The 12,684-nt window shown below is 35.8% G+C and overlaps 1 protein-coding gene across 12 annotated transcripts in view; it reads right to left on the reverse strand.

Moving 5' to 3' along the window:
- The window catches only part of PUS10 (pseudouridine synthase 10), a 74,099-nt gene that overhangs the window by 16,179 nt on the left and 45,236 nt on the right, over positions 1-12,684 (reverse strand). For all 12 annotated transcript variants that reach the window (XR_012003567.1, XM_072768491.1, XM_072768484.1 and 9 more), the window contains 6 exons: positions 9,889-10,000; positions 7,526-7,587; positions 7,196-7,241; positions 4,990-5,054; positions 3,572-3,657; positions 2,358-2,483 (listed from right to left, as the gene is read on the reverse strand). Coding sequence is in view for 11 of the 12 variants with exons in the window: in XM_072768491.1 (XP_072624592.1) it covers positions 2,358-2,483; positions 3,572-3,657; positions 4,990-5,054; positions 7,196-7,241; positions 7,526-7,587; positions 9,889-10,000 (497 nt within the window). In the remaining variant the exon portion in view is untranslated. The remainder of the gene's footprint in view (positions 1-2,357; positions 2,484-3,571; positions 3,658-4,989; positions 5,055-7,195; positions 7,242-7,525; positions 7,588-9,888; positions 10,001-12,684) is intronic.

The following is a 12,684-nucleotide window of genomic DNA, read 5'->3' on the forward strand; positions in this document are numbered from 1 at the left end:
ACTCAGAAGATCAAGTTCAGTAGTTTGGACTTTTATCCTGTATGTAGTCACTGGCAAGTTTTCAGCAGGGAAATAACATGACAGATATTCATTCAATAAGTGTAATAATAAATGGGTTAGGGGAAAATTTCTTTGACACATTTACTGTGAGAGTGTGTCTAAGTTTATTACTCACTAACTAGGGGATTAGCTAGTGGATAATATGATGTACCCATTTAAAAGTGACTGAGAAACAAATTTGTATTTCCCATTTGTATCTTAAGGAATCTTTATTTTTTAATTTGTATTTTTAAAAAACTTTACTTGACATAGAGAAGGCATGGGGGAGGGGGAGAGGGAATCTGAAGCCGACTCAGCACTGAGAACAGAGCCCAACACAGGACCCGATCCCACAGCCATGAGGCTATGACCTGAGACAAAAACAAGAGTCGAACGTTCAACCATCTGAGCCACTCAGGTGCTTCACGGGGAAGGAATCTTTATATAAGTAGCTAGAGTACTTCATATAATACTGCTTATATTCAAAGCTGTAAACCATTAGAGGTAAAACAATCAGAACCATCTTCCCAGAGCTGTCAAACATGAACCACAGAAATAACAAGTAATATATCTGAGATACGTAGGTTTAGCAAATTGATGCTACCGATCAGCCATTTCAAACAACAGGTTTTTATCCCCTAACAAGGAGCCAGTTAGCACAGAGGCTCAGCGGTCTGCTTTTTCTCAAGCAGCTCTTAATAAATTTAAGACACAATTACAGATGCTAAATACACAGTTTGCTTCATTTTCAGTTTGGGTATAATTTTTTCCCCCTCAAATGGAAAATGAAACCACGCTAACTTCATGAAAGATTTCAAGGGGGAAAAATACAGCTGGTTAGGAGCCTCCCAACAGCCCTATTGATAACGGGGGCTTCCTTGGGACCCAAATAATCAAAACTGAAATTTTCTTGAGTCATCTTATAGAAAGAGAGTAAGGGGGACCTAAAAAAGAGTTTGGAAGAGACTTTTTGGGCTAAAGTTTGATTTTCACATCTTCATAATTTGGATAATGCTTATGAGATAACCAGTATGTAAATATTAAATAGGTAAAAGCTCATGCCAATATCCTAGAGTCTTGACTGCTTAGATTTTGGAAAATGTTAGGTTGCTAGGTTAATTTCTTCTTTATTCAGTAAACAATACTTTTTAAAAAATTTTTAAAAAATTTATTTATGATAGTCATACAGAGAGAGAGAGAGAGAGAGAGAGAGAGAGAGAGAGGCAGAGACATAGGCAGAGGGAGAAGAAGCAGGCTCCATGCACCGGGAGCCTGACGTGGGATTTGATCCCGGGTCCCCAGGATCGCGCCCTGGGCCAAAGGCAGGCGCCAAACTGCTGCGCCACCCAGGGATCCCTTCAGCAAACAATTCTTAAAGACCCTTAAAAAGAGGGTCCATGAACCCAATAGGCAACAACAAATTATAAGAAGGATGTAGTTTAAAGCGCTTCTCTTTCCTCTTGACAAGCCAGAGAGCTGGAAGGAACAACAACCATATCTCTTCTCAATCATCTGCTTGCCATTCCTAAAGCAGGCTTGTGTTAAGGTGTTTCAGAGAGAAGGGTAGATATCTAGTTGGTTCCTCAAAAAAGGTGTTCTAATTAGGCTAGGAGACCCACTTCCAAGTAAATCTTTATTTACTGCCTACAGTTTTTCCTGATGTACAACATGACTTTCTGCAACTCAAATCTTAGCCTCTTTCTTCTAGTCTAATCCTAGGTGAAATCACATCTATGTATGCTGCCTGTGACCTGACAACCCTATTGAGACAAAGAAAATAAACCTGACAGTATCTGACTCATCCCACAAACCTGGGCTCATTAATACCTGGAAAATTAAAATACAACATACTATCATTAAATCTTTGTAAAATGATAGCTGTTGATCTATTTTCTCTAATCTTGAACTTTATCCCAGGACAGTTGAGCAGTTAAGATGGAAGCTCCACATCTGCCAATGATTATTTTTGAACAAGCACTACATGTGGAAGGTGTGTTTTAATTTCCTCATATTCCCCCAAAAGAGGCCAAGTCTCAGGTGTCCCAAGGTCAGAGCTCAAGTACCCTCACTTAAAATAGTTGCAATGGTTTTGAATTTGCTCAGGAAAGAATAGTCATCTTGAGAAAGGAAAGAAAAACTTGGCTCAAATCCAGCCTAAGTCAGAGGTGCTAGGACACGGTGAGCCCTGTTCATGGGAAGCTGCCAAGCAAGGAGACCAGATGTGGTGATTTACAAAATTTAGAAATCCTTCCTGCCACCCCCAAGAAATCTATTCATGAATTATAATGTGTTTAAAATATGAATATTATAACACTTACTCTCTGCTTTGAATACTGCCAAAAGATGATCTGAAATTAATTCTTCCACTGAAGATTCCAGCTTCCTTTCTCCATCAATTATCCAAGGAGTCTGTGGTAGATTCCTGGAATATTTATTGTATCTCCCTGCCAAAGAAACATAAGGTAGCCTGGATGGAACGGTACAATTAACACAATAAGATAAAACAACTATTTATTGAGTGCCAATATCCTAGGTGCCATGATATAAAACAATGCTTAGCCTTCAACTAACTTACAATCTAATTTGGGAAGCCAGCACATACACATATAAATACTTAAAAGATTTAAGATAACAGTAGAAGAGATGGCTAAAGATATGATATGAATCATCAAATGGGCTCTAAAGGAATGCTCAATAAATTTATTAATCTGATTGGCTGACTGAACAAGTTATAATATAGAACACACCAAGGATCATTACAAAAAAAAAAAAAAACAAACAAACAAAACAAAACAAAACAAAACAAAAAAAACAGCAACTACTGCTTTCACACCTGATTAATAATACTTTTAATGTAATACTCATTGGTGATAAAACATCCGAAGAGTTCAAATACAGGACATTTTGAAGTTTTTGTAATTAAAAAAACACCACAACCCTAACAATATGACTCACTGCTTTATGAATAAAGCTGCACTAATGGCAGGTAGCTTTTATTACCATGGGCCAAGGTATTATAGTTGAAACTAGAGAGCAATTTCATTTCAGTTATTACTGTGAAATAGATGTAGCTTTCAAAACAAAAACTATTTGCTAGATTACCTCTTGGGAAGGTCAATGTAACCTTTTTTTTTTTTTTTAAGGCAGAAGCTCAGTCTTCAGTCATTTTGCAGATAATATAATTATTTTTTCAAGTTTGCTTTCATGCTCTCTATGGCTACATTTCTCCTGATCAGTTTCGGGTCTCTGCATCTACCCATATTTCTATGGGTATTGGCCATCTCTGGTGGAAACTGTTAAAACCCGAGAAGCATCATTTCCCTTTGGCATGGCATTTTAAAGAACAGAACTTAAGTGGGCCTTAAGAACACCTAAAGACCTAAAATAAGCTTGGCTATCAGTCCTAGTCCTCAATTTAACTAGTCAGAACCTAATAATGAAAATAAGAAGGAAACAGAGGAGAAGTCACTTGAGTTTTTCAGAAAGGAGAGTAAGTTGACAGTGTAAGTATATTCTAGACTAAATGTTTTACCAGCCACAAAAACAGCACCATGAGCACACTCAATTTCAAGAACAGTGCATACAGCCTTTGGTGAGTTTGGAGGACAAGGAAACTGCCTGCAAAACAAAATAAATTTTACAGCTACTATTTTCCAGACATGATATCGAACCACATAACTAGGATGAATCAGCATTGTCTGAGATGCACAGAGCCCAAGTCTCTCGTGGACCAAGCCACTCCCTACCTTTAAGTTTCGGAATCATAAGCATCCTTCCAGCCTCACATACATTTTAATACATGAGAGTGGCACTAAGTAAATCAGGGCTCTGCTACCACCTTTCACTGAGGAGGCCTCATGTTCCCAGATGATCATTTCCAACAGCCTTGAGATTTGAGAAAAATACCTTGTATTTATGAAGTGGATTAGCCATTTAGCTATCTGTGAACACTTGGTGCCAGCTTACAAAGCCCTTAATCATTTGATTAACTACTCACAGGAGTAAGTCCCACCTAGGGGGATAGTCTCCACCATTTTTCTCTCTCTCTCTTTCTCATTCCAACTATGACCTCAGGGCCAGAAAAAGTGGAATGTGGCAGACTCTGACCTTTTAGCTAAGAAACTTCCATCCAACTGAAGACAGACAGGAAAGAGCAATGTATAGCTTAATTTTCTGGCTACCGTCTGGGAACTTCCAAAGCCATGGGCTGGAGTCTACCTATAAATGACTAGATATGGAGTTACTCCAAATGCTCGGCTTGAAAATGTCATTGTTTCCCAAGATGTCTTAGCAAAGAAATCACTTAGAAACCCAGAAACTATTGCTTGTAGAGACTAGCTAACTTTACTTTCTAAAATTTAATAGAAGTATTTCCATTTTCTGAGACTTGCTTTTAGTCAGTAAGATAAATAAAACCTTCTTCATAACTTCATTGTTTGAAATTTATTCAAGGATATTCTGGAAGGATAACTATGATAATATTTTATTAAATAAAATGAACACAATGAGAATTAAAATATAAGGTTTATTGTATTTCAGCATATTTTAACAAGTGAAGAACTCATGAGTCTTTTTCTCCCTCTTCTGGAGATGGATAATACTCAAAATGCAGGATGAGGGATGTATTGGGACCAGCTCTGGGCTGGAGAGTCAGGAACTCTGGCTCTAAGTCCACTCTACTACCCAGTTGATATCTTAGGCAAGTCAACTCCCTTAATATCCTCTCTTTGGATTTGATTTATAAATTCAAATACCAGTTCAACAAACATTTATTGAACACTACTATGTGCCAGGTACCGTGCCAGGGAGTGGGGATATAACAATGACTAAGACACAATTGTCACCCCTGAAATGCATCCAGTTTTGTTTTAGAGATAATCCAGATTATCTCTAACATTCCTTTTGTTCAAAAATTCCATGATACTTCCATGTTTCTATACTTCTACTTACTTGCGGAAATCCTCTTCTTTTATCTTATTCAACGCTTTCATAACTGCCATTCTAGTGAACACTGACTATATAAGGTAAAAATGATAAGAAAAGACATTTTATCACCCAGACAAGAAAACATCAGAGGTGAAACACAGAACATGGTTGGAGAAATTACATCATTTTAAACCATACTTACAGGAGACAAATACTTAATAGCTTCAAGAAAATAAAACATAAGCATTCATACTGTCAATTCTCCCCACAACTCCTTCCAATTTAGTCTATGTCCATAATACCAGGTAGATCTAGAAGAACAATTTAGCAGCAGGTTTCCAGGCTATGAAGTAAATAGAGCCAACCAGCCTGCCCTGGCATCTAGCGACTCATTATTACTCACCAGCCACAGAAAAATTAAACAAATTCATCTACAACAAATGACCCACACTGGACTTTTTAAGATAGAAAAGCCAAACCACATGGTAGATATACTAGAAGAAATTAGTGCATATATACATAGCTTACTATGATAAATCACAATTGTCTCTTCTGTTTTGAGAAATTACACTTGGCTATAAAGAGGCACAATGTAGGCACTTCAAGAGTTTATCAACAAATCAATGATTTCCTAAACCCCAAAATATAGAGTTAAAACTGAAAAATTAGTGCCTATTTGTTAAGATATGAAATCTTAAGCCTGAAAGAATCTCAAAAGGTCATTTAACTTGCTTCCAGCAACAAACACCTACACTACTGGCCAAATGATGTGGTGTCTCATGCTTTGACAAAAATTTCCTTATTCTATTATTTGGTGCTGATACTTGTGCATTTCCTCAAAGATAACAAAAACTGAAATAAGATCTTCAATATAAATATGGCTATAGGTCATTTAGACAGAGCCTTTCAATGGCATGGTAAAGCAATAAGCTGTAGTTGTGCTCAAGATGTTGAGCCCTCTAATTCACAAAGGCAGAGGAGCAGGGCCTGGACAGCAAGAACTCCCAGCCTATTGCTTCCAACTTAGAGCAACTTCATTTGTTACCCTCAGGGCACCAAACGAACACGGTAATGTTCTAGGTGTACCATGATGTGAGAAAGGTGGGAAGCAGCGCTTTAGGCGTTATCTGTATTTGTAATTATTTCTGCACAGGGCATTTGACAAATGTTACAGACTCTTCTCACCCACTCCCCCACCTCCTGCCCCATTCCCAGTTCCAAAAGGCTCAGCAATTAGTCAAAGCAAGAGTAAAGACCAACAGATGTATCTTTGGCAATGAACTTCTATATTTTTTAACAACCAAAAGGATATTAGTAAAACTAAGAATGCCTGAGTCTCTGCATAAAACCAGCTAAGTATCTGTGGCATGAAAGCTTCCCATGATCATTGCCATGCCATTCTATCTTGGCATAGTAGAAACTAGAAGTACATGCTAACTAATTTGCTCATTAACATGCTCAAGACCAGCTCACATCAAATAAAGGAAAGTCAGAATAAAATGACCTTTTGCAAATGTAGCCTGAAATTGGCCATATTAATTCAGACTGTCTTAAGTAAAATAATTTATTTTGGATTATATTTCTTAAATACTAATTCCTAGAAAATGAATATTAGACAAAATTTGGAATGCTAACAATTTTTTTAAAGATTTATTTATTTACTTATTTATTTATTTATTTATTTATTTATTTATTTATTTATTTATGATAGACACAGAGAGAGAGACAGAGAGAGGCAGAGACACAGGCAGAGGGAGAAGCAGGCTCCATGCCAGGAGCTCGAAGTGGGACTCGATCCCGGGACTCCAGGATTGCGCCCTGGGCCAAAGGCAGGTGCCAAACCACTGAGCCACCCAGGGATCCCCGGAATGCTAACAATTAACATGGATTTTCCACAATGATGTAATTTTGAGATTAAAACCTAAAAGTCAAATTTCCCCCAAATGGGTAACAGTAACATCATTGAAACACTGCTTCTAAATTTAACACCAGGGAAACAAGCCAGACAGTGACACAAATATGAGATAGTTTGTGTTATGACTTCCTAGCTAGAGGCAAAGGTGTTTAGAGTTGAAAAAAATAAAAAAATAAATGTAGCAAATAGAAATATTTAAAGAACGATTCTTAGTATAATACACTGCCAGCATTTCTAACGGATATTATTTTGTTGTTAATTTGAATATTCAGCTCAGACAAAACTCAATAAAGAATAAAAAGAAGGAATCCTTACCTGTTTGTTTTTTGCTGGCTTGAAGCACTCTGGGCATATCGCACGTCTAAGTAAAATTCAAGTTAATAAAAAAAAGTCAATCAATTTATTTTGGGGTGAATGTAATTCAAATATATTTCATATATATATGAAACTCAAGATATCAGGAGTAGACAAAATGAATCCCTATACTAGCTGTGCTGGTATGCCTACACCCTTATATTAGCACATTTTAAACCTTAGACATGACAAATTCTGATATGCTCACTACAAAGAGGAATACTATTTCATGAAAACCAGAAAGCATTAACATTGTTATACAATTGACATTGTTGTTTAGTAGCAACTTACAGGAAGTGGCAATCCTCAACTGTTTCTGGGTGAGCAAAGACCACACTTACTTCAAACAAGCTCTAAAAATTATAAAGAGAGTTTAAAAATGAGCAAAAGGAAACCAACATCTAACCACTTATGAATGGAAATAGAAATTGACTCTCAAAGACTGGCTCAGAAAGAGTGACAAGGAAAACTGGAAATACTACTGTTCTCAAATCAGCTTGTTCACAGGACAGGGGGAAGGAAATAGTTTTGTTTTTTGTTTTTTTACTTCTATAGCTCAATCACTAGTGATTCTACCAAAAAAAATTTTTTCTAACAAATTTAAAATAAATTTGTAATGATTTATGTGCATGTATATGAATTTGATGTGAAGATGAAAGAGAATTCAGGGAACTGGAAAGAGATAACCGAAAGAAAAATTATTCCTGTTAATACTATGATTAGAATTATTAGCAAAGCAAAAGCATTTTATACACATGCTTAAAATTAAAATCTCTGTGGGAGCCTTTATTTTTATTTTTATTTTTTTATGATGCTTTAAGAACTCAAACTTCCTAGTGGCTTTGAGTTTCAAAAGAGAGTTCTTAATTTTCTATTACAAAAATGATACATACAAATTATAAAATAATCAAACAGAATGGAGTTTTTTTTTTTTTTAAGATTTTATTTATTTATTCATGATAGTCACACAGAGAGAGAGAGAGACAGAGAGGCAGAGACACAGGCAGAGGGAGAAGCAGGCTCCATGCAGGGAGCCCGACGTGGGATTCGATCCCGGGTCTCCAGGATCGTGCCCTGGGCCAAAGGCAGGCGCCAAACCGCTGCGCCACCCAGGGATCCCCAGAATGGAGTTTTAATCCCACACCACTGAGGTAGAATGTAGTAACAGTTTGGTGTATTTCTTTCTGGCATTTTTATGAATATAAACATAAACATATATACTTCTTAGGATATTAAACATACTTTTGGAAAATTGCTTTACTTAGTGAAGATTATGTTGTGGACATCTTTTCATCTTTTCAACTCTAGGGACTGTTGGACATTTAAGTTGTAAACTTTTCTGTTATTAAAAAATTCTACAATGAACATCCTTGCATACAAAAAAAAGCACAATTTCATACTCTATATATATTAATCTCCATAGAGAACAAAATTCCACATTGAGAAAAACAATAAATGCCATAGCATGTAACAATTTTATCTTTTATTATTTCTGTATATATTGATTGCATTAGATTGTCAACAAGCTTATTAGCTACTCTAGAATCACAATACTGAATACCTAAATTTCTTTTTGCTCTCTAATTTACAAAGTAAAATTAAAGACACTGCTTTTACTCAAGAAAACTTCACTCACTGTGAATCTATTAGACCACTGTTGCATCTTTTGTTTTCTATTTTCTGTTCTCACTGGTTTGACATGTAAAATTACTTGTACTTCAAAACTGAAGTTTGAGGTAAAAATATTTTGCATCAATGACTTCTCTAATTTCCAAAGTACTTTCATTACCTCATTTCCCCTCCATATATGTGTGAAGTGGTTTTATTCTCTATTCTGTCAGTATTCAGTTTAAAAGACAGAATTTATTCTTACTAACAGAGGGAAACAGAGCTATATAATTTTGAATGGTGAAAAAATTTTTTAAATTATTTATCTTTGAAAGATGGGTTTGTGATTTTACTTGAATAGAGGTGTGTCTGATAGTCATGGAATTTCCTTCAAGCACAGTGATGAAGCAATGAGGCTATACTATTAAAATCTAATTTAAGATGAGCTGGGAATATATCCTGTTTCCACATGCCTAAAATTCAGTCCATTCTGGAGACTGAGGCAAGGTCCATTCTGGAACAGGGGAGATGGTTAAGTGGTCTAGTTTCAAAGGCAGTCTTTACCTAAAATTAAATAGAGGGACTTGAGATACCAACAAGGTGGGAGAAATTGAACCCATGTTCACTGTAGTTGATTGATTATATTTGAAAACAAGATTAGCCACAGATAACCAAATTTAAATAGTCTAGAGTTGACTCTATACTTATTCATAGTTACTTATATATTGCTTTTTATCAGTATATGTCTCTCTCCAATTAAACTATAAACATATTAAAGGCTCAGATTTAATTCTAATCTTTTAAAGTCAGTTAGGGTACACAACATTTGTTACACTCATAAGTGTCTTAGATCACAAAGGAGTCTTAAAAAAATAAAATCTTTCTCAATTTAAGACGGCTGGAAATTAATATTTTAAAAGCTTAAAAATTCTCCATTGAGTTATTTAAAGAGAAGATTTTTTTTTGGCTAATCAATACTCTGCCATATAATGAAGTAAAACTGGTAAAACCAGAGATTGAAATTGACGATGTTAATGACCCAATACCTTTCCATCAATGGGAACACCCAGTTCCTCTGAAAACAGGGGGTGAGTTATCCATTTGTAGGCTTCTTTTAGCTGCACTATATCATTTCTTCCCAGCGACAGACTCTGCTTTCTGAATAACATAAAAATTAATTCACTGACATGAAAAATTTCACTTTTTCTAATAAAGGCAAGAATTTATGCAATTATTTTAAAATATTAATTGATTGCCTACTATGTCCCAGGCACTATTTTACACATTAGATAGAAAGCAGAGAACAAGCAGACAAAAATTCCTCAGCTCATGGACCTTATAATCTAGTAGAATCTAAAAACAGCTTTTTAATATGGTATATAAAACAGTTTTCAAACTCCAAAGACAAAAGTATACTAAGGAGTATTTCTGAGCCACCACTGCCAGATTCCAGGATTTACACATCAGAAGCCAGTAAGGTAGAACAGAAGGGATTGTTTATCACTCAGAAACAACACTGTGTATTACAATAATCTCATCCAGACTAAAAAGGTTTGTATCTACTTTCTTCCTGATAATGTGGCTTACTTTTGGGAAGTCAATGTAAAAGCTATACTTAACTGTCCAAGAAGAAACATTAAATCCTAAAGTATCAATGTGCTAAAACGCTTATCAATTTAACATAAGAAAAATGTCTGAATAAAATTCTGACATTCCTCCCAAATCTATTCATGAACCAACAAATAGGTTTGGGAGAGTCTCAGTTATGATCTCTAGGTTTTAGTTTGTAACCTAAAATTGTTATAGAAAGGAACTGAAGAGGGTGCCTAACTGGCTTAGTTGGTAGAGCATGTGACTCTTGATCACAGGGTCATGAGTTGAAGCCCCACATTGGGCATGGAGCCTACCAAAAATAAATATTTAAAAAGGAAGTAATTGAAGTAAAAAGAAAGAAAAACATGCATGGTATGATATTACTAAAACTGCTTTGCTATGCTGAGAATACTATGATATCACTAATGAATTAACAAGTCCACATCATTCAAATAATTAAAATGACAAATCGGTCTTATGGCTATATATAGGTCTGCTTTTAACAAAAGAGATGGTAGGACCAACTTGTGAATCATTTTTTCTATGTCCAATTTCACAGAAATGACTACTTGTATCAAATATTCATTGTAATTTAATTCTTGAAGACAAAATGTCACTACTAACTGCAGGTAGAAAACAAAAAGTAAGTTAGCTAATGGCTAAATTTAATTGATCTAAAAAATATATAAAGTTGACTTTCCTCTAAGAACACAAATTAACAAATAGTTGATGTACATATTCTATATCCAGCTAAGAGTATATAACTGGTTACACAGAATGCTTTCATATGCTTTGGTATTGTAGTTTATGATGAAATACCCAGATAAACCCTATATCTGACAAATAATCAAATTACTCTCTACATTCAAGAACTTTTTGAAACACTGTTTGAGCTTCTTAAACTGTTCTTAATTCTCTATCAGAAACATTTTAAGCATTTTATTTTATTTTTTTAAAGATTGTATTTATTCATGACAGAGAGAGAGAGAGAGAGAGAGAGGCAGAGACACAGGCAGAGGGAGAAGCAGGCACCATGCAGGGAGCCTGATGTGGGACTCGATCCCGGATCTCTAAGGATTACACCCCAGGCTGAAGGTGGCGCTAAACCGCTGGGCCACTGGGGCTGACCCATTTTAAGTATTTTAAAAGACTATCTTGATATTGTATCAAGAGTTCAGTGATATTTGCATAAAATAGCATCACAGTTGAAAAGTAATTAATGTATGAGAACACATTTTAAAGGATAAAAAGTTGAAATAGAAAACACAAGGATAGAAAACTATTTAAACATTCTTTAGACTCTAGAGAGTAAAAGGGTTGCAGCAAAAACCAATCCTAAATATGGGTTAAGGGATCCCTGGGTGGCTCAACTGTTTAGCGCCACCTTTGGCCCAGCGTGTGATCCTGGAGTCCCGGGATCAGGTCCCACACTGGGCTCCTGCATGGAGCCTGCTTCTCCCTCTGGCTGTGTCTCTGCCTCTCTCTCTGTGTCTCTCATGAATAAATAAATAAAATCTTTAAAAAAATGCTAAATATGGGTTAAAACATTATTCATGTATTTAAGAAAACTGGTATTTTAAATCCTTCATAGTCTTTGAAATATATTTAGACACCTTAGTCCAGTTTAAAAAACAAAATAAAACTATAGGTTTTTTTTCCTTCCAGAGAAAAGGGCTAGTAGAAAGAGGTTAATAGACATCTTGGAAACCTTAACCTTCTAAACAAGACAAAAATTTAACACTTAAAATGCCAGATTTTCTTCCCTTTTTTTTTTTTTTTAAGATTTATTTATTTATTTATTTATTCATGAGAAACACAGAGAGAGACACAGGCAGAGGGAGAAGCAGGCTCTCTCCGCAGAGAGCCTGATGTGGGGCTTGGTCTGGGGATCCGGGATCGCGCCCTGAGCCCAAGGCAGACAATCAACCACTGAGCCACCAGGCATCCCAAAATGCCAGATTTTCAATCCTATAAATTCAATGTGCCTTACTAACTTTTCTAATATAATTTCGGGAGTTTTCACAGAGGTCCTTAGCATATCCCTGATGGTCCTAGAGGAGTTAGTAGTCACTGAGGTAAATTCAGTCCCAATTGAGTAGTCAGTAACTACATTTCCCTCTCTCCCCTGTCAGGTAACTACTGATGAGGATACCAACTGCAATCACTTTTGCTATAGATACAACATGACAACCATTCCAGAGGAAAGATAAACCAAAATATCCGAGCACAATTAATTTTTCTAAATTCTT

This window comes from Canis lupus, chromosome 11 (assembly GCF_048164855.1).
Source record: "Canis lupus baileyi chromosome 11, mCanLup2.hap1, whole genome shotgun sequence".
Classification (NCBI taxonomy): domain Eukaryota; kingdom Metazoa; phylum Chordata; class Mammalia; order Carnivora; family Canidae; genus Canis; species Canis lupus.